Source organism: Malaclemys terrapin, chromosome 4, assembly GCF_027887155.1.
Source record: "Malaclemys terrapin pileata isolate rMalTer1 chromosome 4, rMalTer1.hap1, whole genome shotgun sequence".
Classification (NCBI taxonomy): Eukaryota; Metazoa; Chordata; order Testudines; family Emydidae; genus Malaclemys; species Malaclemys terrapin.
Window position 1 is genome coordinate 6076922 of NC_071508.1, and position 20075 is coordinate 6096996.

Sequence of the window (20075 nt, forward strand, 5' to 3'; positions counted from 1 at the left end):
TCCCTCAGTGTGCCAGCCCCCAAAGGGTCCCACTGTTGTACTTAAAGTACTGCACAGGATCTTTTCAGGGGGAATAAGACAAAACGCCACATTTATTAGTAATACATGTATTCATTAACACTGTATCATATGCATATAATATATTACACTTACATTCACACACACACACAAACACACTCCGTCTTGTTGTTACCAATTAGTTGCTCCCCTTAACTTCACTGGCCAGGTGAGTTAGATGGGAGAGGGGGTGGAGCCGGGCTTCTGCCGATCCGGATCGATGCAGATCAATCTCTGATAATTTTCACCACTCTTCCTCCAAGGCCGGCCCTGCAGCCTCACTCCCTCCAAGATGGAGCCCCTGGGCTTCACCCCTGAGAGCTCTGCCCGGCACGTCCCACTGAGCCAGACCCCTGGAGAGACCTGGCCGCTCTTTGGGGGCTTCGACACCCCAGCCAGCATTTTCAAAACAGTTGGGTTTATTAGTCACCTTTCACACAGCCCAGGGAGGCCTTAAGTCAGCAGACAGAACTGAGGGTGGTTAAAGAATCAACCATTCTGGTTGAGCCACAATTTACCAGCCAAGCCCGACCCGGCCCATAAAGCCGTCCCCCACCTCCCGAACCTGCCCCCGACCTAGCCCAAACTCCATGTTCATGCTCTGGATCTCTCTGATTTGGTGAGAGCCCCCAGCTTCTTCCAGAGCCCATATGTGTTCCCTGCTGGACCCATCTGTCTGTTCTCCAGGCAGGGCCACGCTGAGGTCACAGCCCCCCTGGCCGGAGCATCCTGCTGTTGAGTGTCGATGTGCCAGTCATGGAGCTTGCGCTTTCTCTCTGGCCCCCTTGTCGGTCTGGGTCAGTTTCAGCCAGTACGTTAATGACTCTTTGTTCCACCCAGACAGGGAGGTGACACCCACTCCTATGTCTCTGAGTCTGCCCTGAGAGTAACTTAATCCTTCGCCCCCACACTGGATAGCCATGGCACATATAGGGGAAACGAGGCACACACAGGATTCATAAAACTCTTACAAAATATTCCCACTTTGTCACAGGACAGGGTTCTGGCCGGAAGTGCTGGTTAGGGGGCAATAGGCTGCAGCCATTCCTGCAGGGTGCTGGGGGAGAGCTCTATGTCCCAGCTGTCCTCTTTTGGGGCTTGCTCTGGTGAGTTCCCAGTAATCACTGGGTTTGGCTATGTCGCAGCCATGGATAGTCTGCTAATGTTCGACACTGGGATCACTGGGACATCAGATTTCAAGGCCAGGCCAGTTGCTGCATGGTGGTGCTCCTGGCTTCATAACAGTCCCCTTCTAACTGTTCTCTTGTACCCTGGGTGTGACTCATGCAGCAAAGCTGCCTGTCTCCAGAGAGCCTGACCCATCACTGGGGTGGGGGGAGCTGCCCCAGGTGTGCCCAACCCAGTGATGCTGCGTGAGTCTGCCGAGAGCCTGACCCCATTGCTGGGCATGGGGAAACTACCTCAGGCATGTATCAGAGGGGTAGCTGTGTTAGTCTGAATCTGTAAAAAGCAACAGAGGGTCCTGTGGCACCTTTAAGACTAACAGAAGTATGGGGAACATAAGCTTTCGTGGGTAAGAAGTCTCTTGCACCTGAAGAAGTGAGGTTCTTACCCACGAAAGCTTATGCTCCCCATACTTCTGTTAGTCTTAAAGGTGCCACAGGACCCTCTGTTGCTTTTTACCTCAGGCATCACCATCATGGGGTTCGGCAGGTAGTTCCTGCCGAACCCTACGAAGCCAATTGCGCTGCCAGCGTTGTTTCCTGCCAGTGGCGTTGGCCGCGCCATCCTGTGAGCGTGGATCCATCGCTGGCCGATGCAGGGGCAGTTACTGGGGTGAGGGGCAGGTAGTTGCAGGGTGGGAAGGAGGAATTCATCCCTGCACTCAGTGAAAGGTCCCCCCCCCCCGCAATCCCTGCCCAACAAAGAGGAGATGCCCCCGCCCCTGAGTGCCCCCATGCAGCCAGCCACAGCGCCACTCCCTGCTCACCAGCTGCGGCCGATGGCCGGCGAGGAGCCAGGCGCTGGCTCCCCTCTCTTGACCGCGGGCGGCCCCGGCCATGCCCCGCCCCCACCCCCCGAGCAAGCGGGGTCTCGAGCAAACTGCGAGCAGGTGGGTGCCCAGTGGCTCGCGGGCTGATCGGGGGCGGGGCAGGGCCCGGGTTCGGCTCCGGCTCCGGCTCCAGCGGGCGGGTCCCGTCCCTCGGGAGCCCCGTCTCGGAGCCCGCGGCCCAGCCACGTGGCGCAGCGGCCCGAGAGCCGGGCGGGGACACCCGGCCCCGGCCTCCCTGCGCGGGCTGGCCGCGCTGCCGCGGGTCGGGGAGCGGGGCCGGGGCCGGGGCCGGGCCGGCCGAGCGCGCCTAGGCCGCAGCTGGGCATCTCACTGCTCTCCATGGAGACGGGGAGGGGGGCGCGCGCGGGCGCCATTACGTATGAGACAGACGTCACAGAGGGGGGCGGAAGACGCAAGCGCGGGGGGGGGGAAGCGTCATCGCGAGCGGACGCTGCGGGGTCCGAGCGGAGCGAGCCAGGCGGCAGCGGCGCGCGCCGGGCCTGGCGGGCCCAGGCCTGTGGGGACGGGGCGCGAGCAGGAGGGGTGAGCGCCAGAACGCGCGCGCTTGAGGGGCTGGGAAGGGGCCGCGCGCCCACCCAGCGTGAGGACAGAGCCGAGAGCGGCGTCGGGACCCGGCGGAACGGTGAGGCTGCGGCCAATCAACTGCGAGGGGTGAGCGGGGCCGGCCAATCGGCGCGAGGAGCCTCGCCAGCCGGCCAATCAGCGGCAGCGTGCGGGATCCTCCCACTAGCCCGGGAGTCGAGGCGCCCCGCGCCGGAGCCGCAGCCAATCAGCGCCCAGGAGTCGCGCGCCGCGTCAGGGAGGGGACACGGGGATGTCCTACAAGCCCATCGCGCCCGCCCCCGCCAGCTCCGGAGCAGCCGGCACCAGCAGCAGCGCCAGCCCCGCCCCCGGGGCCCCGCCCGCCGGTGAGCAAGAGAGGGACCCCCCCCGCCCCGAGCGACCCCCCCGGAACAGCCCCTCCCCCGGGAGCACCCCCCCCCTTACCCGGGGAGCGACCCCCCCCGCCCCGAGCGACCCCCCCGGAACAGCCCCTCCCCCGGGAGCAACCCCTCCCTTACCCGGGGAGCGACCCCCCCGGAACAGCCCCTCCCCCGGGAGCAACCTCCTCCCTTACCCGGGGAGCGACCCCCCCGGAACAGCCCCTTCCCCGGGAGCAACCCCCCCTTCCCCCGGGGAGTGACCCCCCCGCCCCGAGCGACCCCCCCCGGAACAGCCCCTCCCTCGGGAGCAACCTTCTCCCTTACCCGGGGAGCGACCCCCCCGCCCCGAGCGACCCCCCCCCGCAACCTCCCCTTACCCCGGGAGCGACCCCCCGGAACAGCCCCTCCCCCGGGAGCAACCCCCCCTTACTCGGGGAGCGACCCCCCCCCCCGGAACAGCCCCTCCCTCGGGAGCGACCCCCCTTACCCGGGGAGCGACCCCACCTCGGAACAGCCCCTCCCCCCAGGAGCAACCCCCCCCTTACCCCGGGGAGCGACCCCCCGCCCCGAGCGACCCCCCCCTCGGAACAGCCCCTTCCCCGGGATTAACCCCCTCCTTTACCCGGGGAGCGACCCCCCCCGCCCCGAGCAACCCCCCCCCGAAACAGCCCCTCCCCCGGGAGCGACCCCCCTGCCCCGAGCGACCCCCCCCCGCCCCAAGCGACTCCCCCCAAACAGCCCCTTCCCCGGGAGCAAACCCCCCCTTACCCGGGGAGCGACCACCCCGCCCTGAGCGACTCCCTCCAGAACAGCCCTTCCCCCGGGAGCAACCCCCCCACCCGAGCGACTCCCTCCGGAATAGCCCCTCCACCGGGAGTGACCGCCCCCCCCCCGCCTCAGTATGTCCCCGGTAGCGACATCCCCCTCCGCGAGTGAATCCCCCAGAACAGTCCCTCCCCGGTAACAACCCCCAGTGCCCAGCCTGCCAGTGAGCAAGACAAGGACACCCCCTGGGAGCAACCCCCGCTCCGGGAGTGACTCCCCCCAGAACACCCCTTCCCTTGGGAGCAACCTCCCCTCCCCCGAGCGATTCCCCACCGGAACAGCCCTTCCCCCGGGAGTGCTCCCCTCCCACTCCTGAGTCCTCCACGGAACAGTGACCCCCCCCCCCCCGAGGAGTGACCACCCCCCAGAACAGCCCCTCCCCTGGGAGTGACCCTTCCCCTGGGCGTGACCACCCCCCAGAACAGCCCCTACCCGGGAGCAATCCCTCCCCTCCCCGAGTAACACCCCCCCCCCAGAACAGCCGCTCCCCCAGGAGCAATCCCCCCTCCTGGAGAGACTTCCCATCCTCCCCCTGGAACAGTCCCTCCACCAGGAGCGACTCTCCCCAAGAACAACCCCGCCATGGGAGCGCCCCCCCCCCCGTCCTTTCCCCTGGAACAGTCCCTCCCCTGGGAGCGGCACCCCCTCCCCCAGGAGTGCTCCCCTCCTCCTCGTGACTCCTCCACGGAACAGCCCTTCCCCTGGGAGCAACCCCCTTCCCCCCAGTTACTTCTTCCCAGAACAGCCACTCCCCTGGGTGTGACCTCCCCAGAACAGCCCCTCTCCTGGGAGTGGGGACCTTCCCCCCTCCCCCTGACAGCCCCTCTCCCACAGGAGCCAGTGATTTCCCCCATCCACCAGTGAAAAGCCAACACCCCTCCTGTCCCCCCCCCCCAAACCCGGAAGTCTGCTCTCCTTTTGTCTGGCCTTGTTTCCTTTCACCAGTGAGAGACCAGCCCCATCAGAGAACAGCCCTCCCCTTGCCAAGGACCCCCCTTGGGACCAGCCCCCTCCCAGCCTTACCCCCCTGCCCCAAGTAACTTTATTGTAGATCTTCCCCCTTCCCCCAGGACCCCAGCTCCCCAACTGATCCCCCCCCACCTGCCATTGACAGACCCATTCACAGGACCACTTCCCCCCTACAGCCCTACCTGGCCTCCCACCCACCCAGCCCCTGAACCAAACCTCCCAGGGCACCACCTGCTGGGGAGCCCCCGCAGCCAGGACCCCTTCACAGTAACTCTGGTTCATGTCAACATCCTGAATCCCCCCTGCCAGACAGTGCCACAGCTCTGTCGCCCGCAGGCCTTCCCTTCCCCTGCCCTGCGCCATTGGCATAGGCTGCTTGTGGCTCACACTGTTTCTTCAGTATTACACCGGTTGGGGACTTTTTCCACTTCCCCTTGGGTAGACACGTGGGCACTGTGGTCAGAGAAGCTGATGTGGTCGCTGGCAGGTCTGTCTCTGCTGCCTTTGAGCTTTGACACCGTGTATTCTCCTCGCAGCTCCTAGGTAGCATTTCTCATTCTGAGGCCTCAGAGCACTTTAATAAGAAAGTAAAGTCCAGGTGCCCCTATCTTACAGATGGGGAACTGGGGGTGGAGGGAGGGGGAATTTGCTTCTCCAAGGTCTACGGCATAGCAAGGAGTGGAACTAAAATCTTCTGACACCCACTTCAGTGCTTTTTCCCCTGGACCAGCCTGCCATGTGAGCTATGCGCCAGGCCAGGCATTTGCTTTTCAAACCACAAGATGGCCTTCCTGGAGTGCAGCTTGGCTGTGAAGTGAACTGGCCTGTCCCCACTCACTCCTCTTGGCTGTGTGGGTCGTTCAGCGGCTTGCTTGTCTTCCATTCAGTGCCTTGGAGAGCCTGCTTGTCTGTAGCAGATGCTGCACGCTTTGGTAGCCTCTGAGCTGAAAGAGCAGCTTGTTGTTTGAGAAATAAGCTCGGATTGTGAAGTCAGACTTGTTATCGTAATGCTGCCTGCGGGTGACAGGCTAGTGCCTGCAGCTGGGACTTGGGCGTTCCTGACTTCAGAGCAGTTAACTGTGCAATCGTATACACTCCCTCCTAAGGAATTAGGAGGCTGAATGCAGAAAAGCTGCATTTGTAGCTGGTAATAAACTAGAAGTTTACCCACGAAAGCTTCTGCCCAAATAAATCTGTTAGTCTTTAAGGTGCCACCGGACTCCTTGTTGTTTCCATTAGAAGTGTCAATTCTGTTCCTGGAGTGGGAGACTCCTGCTGATTGGGCACTTCTGAGGGACCTAACGACGGTAGGGGAAAAAAGCAGCACCATGGTAGATGGGATTCCAGGGGGACAGATGCTAAGTAATGCACATTGGAGGGACTAATCTGAACTCACCATCCACTTTACTGGGCTGTGTATTAACCATCGCCACTCACGGCACTGCGGTGTACTGCTCTCCGATTCCTCTGCTTGCTGTGCAACAACTGTGCGAATGGGCTGGGGAATACTATTGAAATCCTCGGCATGCCCTTCCGTAAATCAGTGGGGAGCCCTCCCTTGGAGATGATGTGCAGTACTGGTCAACCCATTGCAGAAGGGACACTGCCGAATGGGAGGGGCTTCAGAGATGAGCGACAAGAAACTCTCCGCCCTGGAAGGAGGTTGGGATAGCTCAGCTTGGCAGAGAGGGGATTTGACAAAAGGGTACAAAACACTGAATGGACTCCTAGAGACTGTCGAGCAGGACTGTGTATTTCCCTTGTTGTAATGCAAGGAACAAGGGCATTCAATGACATAGGAATGTGGCACATCAGGCTCGCTGCTTTTAACTCCAGGAATCTTTGGTAAAGGGAAATACTTTTTTACGCAATTAGCTTGTGGAAATCACTGCCCTGGGATATCACTGAGGCCAAGACCTTAGCTGGATACAGAAAAGGATCAGATAGTTAACAGGATTCCTTTCATCCAGCCAGAACCAGTTCTTACTATTTAATAGTTACTATTCTATCTGCCATGGGGCAGGCTCTCCCATAACTGCTGCTGCAGAGTATCTTGCACCTTCTTTTGAAGTAGATGCTGCATATTTTAAGCATGCAAAAATCAGGAAATGTCACAGTTGGGGGGGTGGAGGGGTATTGGCTTTTGCTGCTGTATGATGTGTAAAGAAAGCTGTACTGTGGTGGGGGTTTGATCTGCTTGTGTGACTCATGTTCGATATTCAGATCTCGTCTTCCATTTTTTTTCCTGTAAGACTCTCTGACCCCTGGGACAGTCCATAGGCATGTGACCTCACCATAAAAGTGAATCCTCAGCTGTGGGGCTTGGAAGGGAAGCTCAGAGCATGTCTACACATGGAAGTCAACCTGGAAGAAACTGGCATGTGAATCAAAACCGGATTAACTCTTCCTGATTAACTGCATGTGTGAATGCCTTTAATCCAGAACAAGAGTTCCTTGTTCTGAGTTAGTTTAATCCACATGGGAAGTGGATTAAACTGATTTGGAGAAAGAGCATCGACACATGGAACAGCTATTCTGGAATACCACCCTGTGTAGACAAGGCCTTAGTCAGCAGGTTTAAACATCTGGATTTTGTCTCATGCCAATGCCTGGCATACAGCTGGGAGAGAAGATATTTTGTGAAGCCATAACAGTCAAACCGTTGCATGAAGGACCCAGGAGTCTCCCACTTCTCTGGTCCAACAAGGAGTTCTCTAGGCCAGGATTGATACTGCAGGTGGCTTGAGGCAAATGGAGATGCTTATAGCTGAGACTTGACGTGAGAGAAGTTGGTGACGCAGACGATGGAGGATGTGGGGGAAGCTCTGACATTGACCCTTTTGTGAGGAGCTGGTGCCAGACAAGTGGAGGAAGCGGGGGAGGCAGAAGATAGCTGGGCTGGGTGGGTTCCCTGGCCTGTGCTATGCAGGAGGCCAGACACGGATGGTCTGAGTGAGACAGCAGGCCAGTAGGGAGGCTGGAGTGGTGTCGAGAAGGTGCTAGAGAGCAGGGTGACTTGTTGGGAGCTGGAGGGAAGGCGAGTGAGCTGCGTGCACGGAGGTACCCATGCTGCTTTGTGCCCAGAGGAAGGCAGCTGCAGCATGCTAGAGCAGGGGTTTGGGGTGGTGGGCCGATCTGTAGAGCCAAGGCAGGGGGAGCAGAGAATTAAGGGTCACAGACGATGCCCAGGTTCTGGGCAGTGGAGCAAGTGTAGGCCGGGAGTAGGAGGAGGGGCAGTGGAGATGGGGTTGTGGGGCGGAGGCAGCTCTTGCCCAAGATAGGCTTTTGTTCCTTTGCAACACTTGGCTGCAGGAAACTGAGCTAAACCCGTCAGCTCCTGTGGCCAAGGCCAGCAGGGTGTGTGGGGAGAGGGGCCCGTGGTGCTGCTGTGAGCCGGGGGTTAATGCTCCCAGTACCTGGCAGAACTCGGTCAGTGGCACTCTGCCCATGGCACAGCTGGCAAGTGGGGTTGCACAGGGAGAGGGCGAGAGCCCTGGTCTCCTCCCAGCCCTGCGCCCAGCCTCTCCGCCCCAGGAAGGTGGCGAGAGCTGAGACTGGAACTGAGCCCTCCATGGAGTGGGAACACTATAGGGAGGGCCATAGTGTCAAAGGCTGCATTGAGCCCAAAGGAAGGGGGAAGGGCAATCCCTGCAGAAGCCCTGGTACCATGGTGATAGCGCGAGTGTAGGAGCCCAGCTAGACAAGCTTGGAGGGGTTGGCGGGGCGTGCGCTGTAGGTCTAGCAGTGAGGCACAGCCTGGGTGCTATGATATAGGCAGGGGGTCGATAGATCGCGGGGACATTGGAGCAAAGGGAGGAAGCAGCGGATTCTTCCCCTCTGGTTTGTGGTGGCAGCGAATGGCACAGGCCAGATATCACTGAACAGCACAAGGGCTGGAGCCCTGCCCCAACTGAAGCCCAGCAGATCCAATCCACTACCCCACCCAGCCCGCACAGCAGGGGGAAGGAATACCATGTGCCATGAGTGGGATATTGCGGCCTCTCTAGCATTGCTGCAGCCCACAGCAGGGTTGGGAGGGGCCTGTGTGCTGGATGGTGCTGGCCACAGGGCACTGGGTCGGGAATAGGGATGCTATTTCCTGGGTGACCTCCCCTCTCCTTTCCCATCTCTTTCAGCCACGAGTGTCCCATCGCCATCCGGATCTGTCCCTGGAGCCTCTGCCCCCTTCCGGCCCCTCTTCAACGACTTTGGCCCCCCGTCCATGGGCTACGTGCAGGTGAGCTGCTGCCCCCACCTCTGCTGCCTGGCCCTGCATGGCCTGGGGAGGGCTGGCTCCCTCATGCTCTCTCTGCCCCTTGCAGGCCATGAAGCCACCAGGTTCCCAGGGCTCCCAGAGCACGTACACTGACCTACTCTCAGTCATTGAGGAGATGGGCAAAGAGATTCGACCCACCTATGCAGGTAGCAAGAGTGCCATGGAGCGGCTGAAACGAGGTACGAGGCGCTGGGTGTGACTGACTCGGTGACCCAACCTGAATGTCTGAGCCATCTGCTGAGAGCCTGAGCTACCCCGGGTGTGACTGATGTGGCCTGAATCTTCAGAGAGCCTGAGGCCATTTCTGGGGGAGAGGGAAGGAGCTGCCCCAGGTGTGATCAGTGCAGTGATGCTGACTGAGGCTGCAGAGAGGTTGCTGGGCCGTGCGGGGCGAGTCTAAGCCCATTGCTGGTGCTGGGGGTGGGGAGCTGCCCTGGGGGTGGCCGACGCTGCCTGAAACTGCAGCGAGCCTGAGTCCATCACACGGAGGGGACCATGGGCTGCCCCGGGCATCTCAATGGCAGTTCTTGCCAAACCCCAGGAGGACAATTGCCCTGTCAGCGTTGTTTTCTGCCAGTAGCATTGGCAACCCCATCCCGTGAGCGTGTATCCATCGCTGTCGGATGCAATGTCAGATACTGGGGTGAGGGGCTGTGGGGCAGCTAGTTCCCGGGTGGGAAGGAGGAGTTCACCCCTCTGCCCGCTGTAAGGTCCCCTCCATCCCTGCCCAACAGGGAGGCAAAGAGGAGAGACATCCCCCACAGGCTAAAGCCATGAGTGCCCTCGTGCAGCCACTTAAAGCTACAGCTCCCCACCAGTGCCTGCGGTGCTGATGGCCCAGCGCCGTGAGAGTGGAGTTGGGATCCACTCCGTCCTTCCTGTGCTGGGGTCGGGGGGAGGAAGGGGGGGCTGGCTGGTGCCTCTCCCGCAAGTGCTACCCTTTCAGCCCTGCCGGTGGGCATTCTGCTCCTGGCTGTGAGCTGGTGCCAGACCTCATCGAGCTTCAAAAGTGCTTGGATCCCTGCGGTGGCCTAGGTGTGGCCCCGGCACTGTGCCCTGCTGGGCTGGGTTCGGAGGCCATTCGGCAGGTCTGAGGCTCCCTTGGGTTTTCCCCTTGCAGGCATTATCCACGCCCGGGCGCTGGTGAGAGAGTGTCTGGCAGAGACAGAGCGCAATGCCCGTACGTAACAGCTGCTGCCCTGCCCCATGGACCTTCCCACCAATGAGCATCTGAGAACCTGCAGATCTGCCCTCCCACGGACCTTCCCACCCAAGACCTGGCTCTGCCATACCCCACACAGACCTTTCAGCATTCGGCAGCTGAAAATCCGGAGCAGGTCCTGCTGGAGTGCAGCTGTTGCCGGCAGTCAGCGCTGGGGAAGCTGGCGCTTGGGCCATGCTGCAGGGATCTCCAGGGAGAGGAGCCAGCGGCTTTTCTCACATCTTTATAACGTGTTTGTTTTTATAACTCAATAAAAGAAAGCGTTGGGATTCTGACCTGCCTCTGGCCCTTGTGGTTTGTGCTGCTCCCGGTGACGAGGAAGGATCTGGCCCCTCCTACGGCACATTCCTGGGGCCTCCCAGGGCCTTGGAAGCAGCAGCAGCTCGTAGGAGGGAGGCTGCCTTGCACCGGGGGCAGGATGCTGAATGCCCTGGGCTATCTGGAGAGAGCCCACAGCACCTGGAGCCTGGAACTGCATCACGCGGAGCCATGTCACCTGCTACATTCCCCAGCTGGTGGTTGGGAGTGTGCCTGGGGCATATGGCTCAGTCGCCGAGGCTGATGGGAGAGCAGCATGGTGGTGCTGGGTTTGCATCTGGGAGGGGCTGTGCTGGTCCTACTCTAGTCGCACCTGCACTGCTCGACCCCTCTGCGTTCTGAGCGTGTGTTCTGCCTGCACCGCGGCCTGGCCCTGCCTCCCCACTGCCTTAGCCAAGCATCCTGCTCGCTCAGCATGACCAGCCAGCTGGCAGTGTGAGTGGGTCCAGCACTCAAGTCTGGCCTCATCCTTGGAGCCCTGCAGGGTTAGAATCCCAGATCAAGGGCATGTTCCAGTGGGGCGGAGGGGGGAACACCCGGCTGTTACTGGAGGGGGTTAGGGTGGGGTGGCAGGGCCACTACAGCTAAGGGTTAGGCTCACTCACTGGTTAACAGCCCATACTTGTAAGTGCTCTAAAATCCATGTTCTTACCTGGATTGGCTTGAATCTTGCTGTACCCTGTGGAAGCCTGGGGTAGGGTATTGGTCCAAATTTGGGGTTGTTTGAGCAAGGCTGGGCGATGCTGGTGGCCTGTGATGATCAGGTTAGACCAGATGATTTGCCTGGTGGTTCCTTCCTCTAGGATTCTGACAAGGGCCTCCCAAGGTGGGAGTTGTTTTGATGGAAAAATGGGTAGATGAAATGTTTTGCACAAAGTGTCTGCTTCCATGTTCAGGCCAATGGTAGTTCGAGGTGCCAGCCACCATCATGCGCTCAAAGGGGTTTCTCAGTTATTGTCTACCCTCGTAAGAATGACCATACTGGGTCAGACCAAAGGTCCATCTAGCCCAATATCCTGTCTTCCAATGCCAGGTGCCCCAGAGGGTGACATCCCCTGTCACCTATTCCCAGCTTCTGGCTGACAGGCTAGTGACGCTGTCCCTGCCCATCCTGGCTAATAGTCATTGATGGACCTGTCCTCCAAGAACCCTGTTATAGTCTTGGCCTTCACAACATCTTATGGCAAAGAGTTCCACAGGTTGACTGTGCATTGTGTGAAGAAATGCTTCCTTTTGTTTGTTTTAAACCTGCTCCCTATTAATTTCATTTGGTGACCCCTAGCTCTTGTGTTATGAGAAGGAGTATATAAGGCTCCCAATAAGGAGCTGACTTTGATTATTAAAGTGCTTAAAATCCCTATACAGAAGGAGATTGTCTTGAAAACTGCTGCAACAGAGCAGGGACTGGGGTAGACTTTGTGGGGAAAATCTGAGGTCGTTCAGTCAAGGGGTCCTGAGATCCAGCCCTCCCCCCAAATAGCTACTTTTGTCATTTCCAGATTCGTACAGATTCTTTGGTGCCAGGTGTGGGGCAGTCGGGGGCTCTGTCCCCCAGCCGGCCGTGCGCTTGGCTATTCAGTGGCACCAAGGGCCAGCTCGGGCACTGCTGAGGTACACGAGCTTGGGTCGATTTACTTGTGGCTGGTTGGCGTCTCTGCCAGCGATTGCTCCTCAGCAGCTGTGTGTGAGCCGCGTGCTCCTGCTCTGATGAATGGATCAAGAGCTGTACCAGCAGCCCATGGCCTGTGCACTGCAGCCCTCTCCTGGATGCTGGGCGTGATAGGACACTCCCAGCCTTTGTGCCCAGGGTCTGGTCCACAGCTGGACTCTTGGGGTGGGGATGTGTTTTTGAGAAGTTCTGGCCCCCCTGCCTCATACCCATCTGCCAGGGCCATGAGGCCTGGTGGGGCTGGGATGGGTTGTGGTGCATGGAGAATGGCACCAGTGATACCAGTGCAAGAGATGCAGCCAGGACCAATTCGTTTCTGCTGGGCTCCTGCTGAGCAGAGCTAGGCATGAGGGGCTGAGTCTGAGCCGGGCACTGGGGATGGGCAGGCCCATTGCATGGCCCAGGCACCCAGGGCTGGAGCTGGGGGGAGGAAGCTGGGGATGGGCAGGCTCGATGCCTGGTGTCACAGATCCACAGGATCTACTGTACGTGCTAGCTTTTAAACAGTCCTGTAGCAGAAAACTTCAGTGTGCCAGGCCCGCAAGGGGCCCCATTCCTCCTCAAGTGCTGGCCATGCAGCCTCACCGCCTCTGAGATGGGGCCTCTGGGCTCCAGCCCTCCTGCTTCACTCTGAGAGCTCTACCCAGCGCGTCCCACTGAGCCAGACCCCAGGTGGGTCTGGGTGCTGCAGAGGGCTAGAGCAACCAGATTCCTGTGGGCAGGGGGGCTTTGCTTCTGTAGCTGGGACTGGCCCCTGGCACAGGGGTGCCTGATTACCCTATCACTGCCAGGGCAGGGCTCCTGAACCTTCCCCCCAAGCAGCTGGCATGGGGCACTGAGACAGGAAATGAGCTGGGGTGTGTGCCACAACACCGTGCCTAACAGCAGCTCGTGGCAGGAGTCAGGCGTGAGGGGCGCTAGCAGAGCTATGGCAGGGGAGCCCAGGGTTGCGATCGCGGGGGCGGTGGGTCAGGACTGGGGTACTGGCAGAGCTGAGAGCGTGGGGCCAGTCCCTGGCTGCGGAGGGAAGGATGGCGGCTGACACTTTAAGTGAGTCACACTTGTCTCCCCCGCCCCCCCCAACTGTTTATTCCCTTTCTGGGCTTGATGTCATTGGCCCCTGATGTCACAGCTGTTTCCGTGGCAACGAGCTGTGATGTCACAGGCAGAGAGGATGGCGTGCTGATTTCTTAAAGTGCCCCACGTGTCGGTTGCTTGGAAGGGGGGAGGGGGGTACCCTGCCCCCCCCCCCCCCCCCAGTTCTGGGCCCCTGGGCGCTGTCCCTGCGCTGAGGGAGTCTCCCCCTCACAGGGAGAATCAGACTCCAGCCCAACCCGGCAGCCAGGGAAGCAGCGACAGCTCCATCACCAGCAACTTAGCCCTGAACAGCCCCCCCCGCTCCCTCCTCTGCCCCGCTCCAGCTTTGCCCTGCGTGCCCCCCCCCTTTCCTTCCGCCCCTCGGTCCCCGCCCCCCACAGCTTCCTCCCCTCGGTCCCCGCCCCCCTCGGCTCCCGCCCTGACCTGTCCTCCCCTGCCCCCTGCGTCCGTCCCCCCGCTTTCCCCTCGGGCTCGCTCCGCTCCCCCCGCCCCTCGCTCCCCCCGCACGGAGCTGGCCGCCGGAGGGGGGGGGCGCGCGGCGGTGACGCGGGCAGGCAGCGAGCGGAGCCGAGCCGAGCCGAGCGCAGCGGCCGGGCTGCAGCAGCCGAGCCCCGCGAGATGCTCCACGGCGCGGCGCGGAGGGGGCCGCGCTGCAGCAGCCGCGGGACGGCGAGGGCCCGGCCGGTGCAGTGAGAGCAGCCCGCGCCGCCAGCAGGTGCGACGGGCCGCCAGGGGGCGGCTGCGACCCGGGCGGGAACGGAGCGCGGGGCCTTGGCCTCTAGGGGGCGCCGACCGCGACGTGATCGGAGGGGGGCGGCATGGGGCAGGGACCTTCCCCCTCTAGGGGGCACTGCCTGCAACCTCATGGGGGGGGAATGGGGCAGGGACCTTCCCCCTCTAGGGGGCACTGCCTGCAACCTCATGGGGGGGGAATGGGGCAGGGACCTTCCCCCTCTAGGGGGCACTGCCTGCAACCTCATGGGGGGGGGGAATGGGGCAGGGACCTTCCCCCTCTAGGGGGCACTGCCTGCAACCTCATGGGGGGGGGAATGGGGCAGGGACCTTCCCCCTCTAGGGGGCACTGGCTGCAACCTCATGGGGGGGGGAATGGGGCAGGGACCTTCCCCCTCTAGGGGGCACTGCCTGCAACCTCATGGGGGGGGGGATGGGGCAGGGACCTTCCCCCTCTAGGGGGCACTGCCTGCAACCTCATGGGGGGGGAATGGGGCAGGGACCTTCCCCCTCTAGGGGGCACTGCCTGCAACCTCAGGGGGGGGGGAATGGGGCAGGGACCTTCCCCCTCTAGGGGGCACTGGCTGCAACCTCATGGGGGGGGCGGAATGGGGCAGGGACCTTCCCCCTCTAGGGGGCACTGGCTGCAACCTCATGGGGGGGGGGATGGGGCAGGGACCTTCCCCCTCTAGGGGGCACTGCCTGCAACCTCATGGGGGCGGCGGAATGGGGCAGGGACCTTCCCCCTCTAGGGGGCACTGGCTGCAACCTCATAGGGGGGGGAATGGGGCAGGGACCCTCCCCCTCTAGGGGGGCACTGGCTGCAACCTCATGGGGGCGGCGGAATGGGGCAGGGACCTTCCCCCTCTAGGGGGCACTGGCTGCAACCTCATGGGGGGGGCATGGGGCAGGGACCTTTCCCCTCTAGGGGGCACTGCCTGCAACCTCATGGGGGGGGGGAATGGGGCAGGGACCTTCCCCCTCTAGGGGGCACTGCCTGCAACCTCATGGGGGGGGGAATGGGGCAGGGACCTTCCCCCTCTAGGGGGCACTGCCTGCAACCTCATGGGGGGGGGGAATGGGGCAGGGACCTTCCCCCTCTAGGGGGCACTGCCTGCAACCTCATGGGGGGGGGAATGGGGCAGGGACCTTCCCCCTCTAGGGGGCACTGGCTGCAACCTCATGGGGGGGGGAATGGGGCAGGGACCTTCCCCCTCTAGGGGGCACTGCCTGCAACCTCATAGGGGGGGGAATGGGGCAGGGACCTTCCCCCTCTAGGGGGCACTGGCTGCAACCTCATGGGGGGGGCGGAATGGGGCAGGGACCTTCCCCCTCTAGGGGGCACTGGCTGCAACCTCATGGGGGGGGGGATGGGGCAGGGACCTTCCCCCTCTAGGGGGCACTGCCTGCAACCTCATGGGGGCGGCGGAATGGGGCAGGGACCTTCCCCCTCTAGGGGGCACTGGCTGCAACCTCATAGGGGGGGGAATGGGGCAGGGACCCTCCCCCTCTAGGGGGGCACTGGCTGCAACCTCATGGGGGCGGCGGAATGGGGCAGGGACCTTCCCCCTCTAGGGGGCACTGGCTGCAACCTCATGGGGGGGGCATGGGGCAGGGACCTTTCCCCTCTAGGGGGCACTGCCTGCAACCTCATGGGGGGGGGGAATGGGGCAGGGACCTTCCCCCTCTAGGGGGCACTGCCTGCAACCTCATGGGGGGGGGAATGGGGCAGGGACCTTCCCCCTCTAGGGGGCACTGCCTGCAACCTCATGGGGGGGGGGAATGGGGCAGGGACCTTCCCCCTCTAGGGGGCACTGCCTGCAACCTCATGGGGGGGGGAATGGGGCAGGGACCTTCCCCCTCTAGGGGGCACTGGCTGCAACCTCATGGGGGGGGGGATGGGGCAGGGACCTTCCCCCTCTAGGGGGCACTGCCTGCAACCTCATAGGGGGGGGAATGGGGCAGGGACCTTCCCCCTCTAGGGGGCACTGGCTGCAACCTCATGGGGGGGGCGGAATGGGGCAGGGACCTTCCCCCTCTAGGGGGCACTGGCTGCAACCTCATGGGGGGGGGAATGGGGCAGGGACCTTCCCCCTCTAGGGGGCACTGCCTGCAACCTCATAGGGGGGGGAATGGGGCAGGGACCCTCCCCCTCTAGGGGGCACTGGCTGCAACCTCATGGGGGCGGCGGAATGGGGCAGGGACCTTCCCCCTCTAGGGGGCACTGGCTGCAACCTCATGGGGGGGGCATGGGGCAGGGACCTTTCCCCTCTAGGGGGCACTGCCTGCAACCTCATGGGGGGGGGAATGGGGCAGGGACCTTCCCCCTCTAGGGGGCACTGGCTGCAACCTCATGGGGGGGGAATGGGGCAGGGACCTTTCCCCTCTAGGGGGCACTGCCTGCAACCTCATGGGGGGGGAATGGGGCAGGGACCTTCCCCCTCTAGGGGGCACTGGCTGCAACCTCATGGGGGGCGGAATGGGGCAGGGACCTTCCCCCTCTATGGGGCACTGGCTGCAACCTCATGGGGGGGGAATGGGGCAGGGCCCTTCCCCCTCTATGGGGCACTGGCTGCAACCTCATGGGGGGGGGGAATGGGGCAGGGACCTTCCCCCTCTAGGGGGCACTGGCTGCAACCTCATGGGGTGGGGGAATGGGGCAGGGACCTTCCCCCTCTAGGGGGCACTGGCTGCAACCTCATGGGGGGGGGAATGGGGCAGGGACCTTCCCCCTCTAGGGGGCACTGGCTGCAACCTCATGGGGGGGGAATGGGGCAGGGACCTTTCCCCTCTAGGGGGCACTGGCTGCAACCTCATGGGGGGGGGGAATGGGGCAGGGACCTTCCCCCTCTAGGGGGCACTGCCTGCAACCTCATGGGGGGGGGGAATGGGGCAGGGACCTTCCCCCTCTAGGGGGCACTGCCTGCAACCTCATGGGGGGGGGGAATGGGGCAGGGACCTTCCCCCTCTAGGGGGCACTGCCTGCAACCTCATGGGGGGGGGGGAATGGGGCAGGGACCTTTCCCTTCTATGGGGCACTGCCTGCAACCTCATGGGGGGGGGGGAATGGGGCAGGGACCTTCCCCCTCTAGGGGGCACTGGCCGCAACCTCATGGGGCAGGGACCTTCCCCCTCTATGGGGCACTGGCTGCAACCTCATGGGGCAGGGACCTTCCCCCTCTATGGGGCACTGGCTGCAACCTCATGGGGTGGGGGAATGGGGCAGGGACCTTTCCCCTCTAGGGGGCACTGCCTGCAACCTCATGGGGGGGGGAATGGGGCAGGGACCTTTCCCCTCTAGGGGGCACTGGCTGCAACCTCATGGGGGGCGGAATGGGGCTGGGACCTTTCCCCTCTAGGGGGCACTGGCTGCAACCTCATGGGGGGGGGGGGGAATGGGGCAGGGACCTTTCCCCTCTAGGGGGCACTGGCCGCAACCTGACCCCAGGGGCGGGGGAATGGGGAAGGGATCTTTTCCCTCTAGGGTGTGCTGGCTCTGATCCAGACCCAGGGCAAGGGACTGGCTGGCTCAGGGGGTAACAAGTGGGCCACTAGGCCTATCCCCTCTAGGGGCGCTGGCTGGGAATGGTCCCGCAAGAAAAGGCTGGGTGTCCCATTGCTGGGCTCTAGTCAGCAGCTGCCTGTGGTGAAACTGGGAGAGGGGTTCAGGCTGGGTGGGGGGTGTTGGTATCCCAGACCCAGGTGCTTGCTTTTGGAGGGAGAAGGATTGGCCGCCAAGGTGGAGTGGAGGGGAGGTTTGGTGCCCTGCCCAGGTGCAGGGAATGTGGGGCGGGAGGTTTAATGCCCCAGGCGGAGGGGGAGTGTGTGTGTGTGTGAGGTTTGGTGTCCCAGGCCCAGGCAGGGTCTGTGGGAGGAGGTTTGATGCCCCGGGATCATGCAGGGGCTGAGTGGGGGAGGTTTGGTGGCCCAGGTCCAGGCAAGAGTTGATGAGGGAGGGGAGGTTTGGTGCCCAGGTGGGAGTTGGGGGGAAGGGAAGGTTTGGTGCCTCAGGCAGGGGCTGCGGGGGAAGGTTTGGTGCCCTAGGCCCAGGAGAGAGTTGTGGGGCGGGAGGTTTGGTGCCCCACACAAGGGTTGTGGGAGGGAAGGTTTGGGGCCCCGGACCCAGATGAGGGTTGTGAGGAGGTTGGTGCCCCAGGAAGGATTTGTGGGGGAGAAGGTTTGGGGACCCAGGTGAGGGTTGTGTGTGTGGGGGGGAGGTTTGGTGCCCCAGGCAGGGTTTTTTGGGGGGGGTTGGTGCCCGAGGCAGGAGTTGGGAGGTGTTAGTGCCCCGGGCCCAGGCAGAGGCTATGGGGGGGAGGTTTGGTGCCCCAGGCCCGGGGGGAGGTTTGGTGCCCCAGGCCCAGGTGGGGGGAATGTGGGGAGGAGGTTTGGTGCCCCAGGCCCAGGTCGGGGGAATGTCGGGTGGCAGGTTTGGTGCCCCAGGCCCAGGTGGGAGGAATGTGGGGCGGGAGGTTTAGTGCCCTAGGCCCAGGCGGAGGTGGGCTGTGTGAGGAGGAGGTTTGGTGCCCCAGGCTCTAGCAGGGGCTGGGTGGGGAGGTTTGGTGGCCCAGGCCCAGGTGGGAGTTGTGTGGGGCAGGTTTGGTGGCCCAGGCCATGGGGCTGTGGTGCCAGCACTGCTGTGTTCCCTTGGCTCCGGGAGCAGCCCCCCCACCAGCCTCGGGCTGCCAGTAGCATCCAGTCAGTTGGGGGGTTGGAACTGGACAGGGGCCTAACCTTGCCTGGATTGGGACCCAGGAGTGCAGACCTGTCCCTTGATATTGCAGGGCTGGGCAGGGTGGATGCGAGAGGACCTGACAGCGTGTGTGTGTGTGTGTGTGTGGGGTGGTGGTGGGGATGCACCCCGCCCCTCTAGCGCCCCCCCCCATTCCCTGCGCATTGCCATGGAAACGCATCAGGCAGGATGGATTTTTAAGCAGGTCACATGGGGATTTGCTTCTGGTTCCCCATCCCCCATCTGGGGCCAAGCAGCCAGAAGGGAGGGAGGAGGGCTGGGGCAGGAGAGGAGCAGGGATGGCCCCCTGGGGCGGGGGTCTGTGCGGGGCAGGGGCAATGGGGCTTTAACTTCTCGCCCCTGTCCGCAGGCCCCACCAGTCACCATGCTCATCAAGGAGTATCACATCCTGCTGCCCATGAGCCTCGAGGAGTACCAGGTGGCCCAGCTCTATATGATTCAGGTGAGGGGAGGGGTCTGTGGGTGCAGGGCGGGGTGTCTGTCTGTCTGGGTGCAGAGCAGGGACTGGGTCTGTCTGTCTGGGAGGGTCGGCACCGGGGGGGCGGTTGGGGTGGGACTGGCGCCAGGGCCCAGGCTGGAACCAATGGGTCAGTGTCTCCCCTCCAGAAGAAGAGCCGGGAGGAATCCAGCGGGGAGGGCAGCGGGGTCGAGATTCTGGCCAACCGGCCCTACAGCGACGGCCCGGGAGGCAGCGGCCAGTACACCCACAAGATCTACCACGTGGGCTCCCACATCCCCAGCTGGTTCCGTGCCCTGTTGCCCAAGGCTGCCCTGCAGGTGGAGGAGGAGTCGTGGAACGCCTATCCCTACACGCGCACCAGGTGCAGCATGACGGGGGGAGGGACAGGGTGTGTGAGGCCAGCTGAGGGGCAGGCAGGGGGGAGGGCAGGGAGCTGAGGAACATCGGTAGCCGTGTTCAGGGGCCTGCCTCCTTGCCCTGCCCCCTTGCCCCTGCTGTGTGGGTCTGTTGGGAGGACTTGTCCTGGGGCCGCCCCAAAGTCCCTTGCAGGGCCAGGGGACTGGCACAGAGCAGGGGACAGCCTGCATCACTGTGGGGCCCCACCTCATGCTGCACTGATGGCCCCAGGGAGTGGGATGTGGGGTGGGGCGGGGCAAGACCAGGGGAGAAGCTGTGTGGGGTGGGGCTGGTGCAGGCCTGGAGTGGGATGTGGGGAGAGTGAGGCAGAGGGGGAGGTGG

General features: G+C 62.7%; 2 protein-coding genes across 8 annotated transcripts in view; both read left to right on the plus strand.

Annotated features, from left to right (window-relative positions):
• The first annotated feature begins 2042 nt into the window (after positions 1-2042).
• Positions 2043-10582, plus strand: CDK2AP2 (cyclin dependent kinase 2 associated protein 2). 5 transcript variants are annotated; one of them, XM_054028460.1, is made up of 4 exons: positions 2043-2131; positions 8946-9046; positions 9132-9264; positions 10206-10582. In XM_054028460.1, the coding sequence occupies exons 2-4, from the start codon at positions 9032-9034 to the stop codon at positions 10271-10273; spliced, it is 216 nt and encodes a 71-aa protein (XP_053884435.1). In that variant the 5' UTR covers positions 2043-2131; positions 8946-9031; the 3' UTR covers positions 10274-10582. The 5 variants fall into 5 exon arrangements, with proteins under 5 accessions (XP_053884435.1, XP_053884436.1, XP_053884433.1 ...); XM_054028461.1 differs by lacking the exon at positions 2043-2131 and adding an exon at positions 2511-2614; XM_054028458.1 differs by lacking the exon at positions 2043-2131 and adding an exon at positions 2621-3000.
• A 3221-nt stretch (positions 10583-13803) lies between these two features.
• Positions 13804-20075, plus strand: part of PITPNM1 (phosphatidylinositol transfer protein membrane associated 1) — a 29638-nt gene continuing 23366 nt past the window's right edge. For all 3 annotated transcript variants that reach the window (XM_054028087.1, XM_054028088.1, XM_054028089.1), the window contains exons 1-3: positions 13804-14107; positions 19227-19319; positions 19484-19698. In XM_054028087.1, coding sequence (XP_053884062.1) covers positions 19242-19319; positions 19484-19698 — 293 coding nt within the window. In that variant the 5' untranslated portion in view covers positions 13804-14107; positions 19227-19241. The remainder of the gene's footprint in view (positions 14108-19226; positions 19320-19483; positions 19699-20075) is intronic.

What these genes read in the sequence shown, in the direction of transcription:
- CDK2AP2 (XM_054028458.1), top strand. Translation starts at nt 2,907, where the DNA reads ATGTCCTACAAGCCCATCGCGCCCGCCCCCGCCAGCTCCGGAGCAGCC. An exon ending in CGTCCATGGGCTACGTGCAG is followed by an intron (nt 9,047 to 9,131) that starts GTGAGCTGCTGC and finishes TGCCCCTTGCAG; the next exon opens with GCCATGAAGCCACCAGGTTC. An exon ending in CATGGAGCGGCTGAAACGAG is followed by an intron (nt 9,265 to 10,205) that starts GTACGAGGCGCT and finishes TTCCCCTTGCAG; the next exon opens with GCATTATCCACGCCCGGGCG.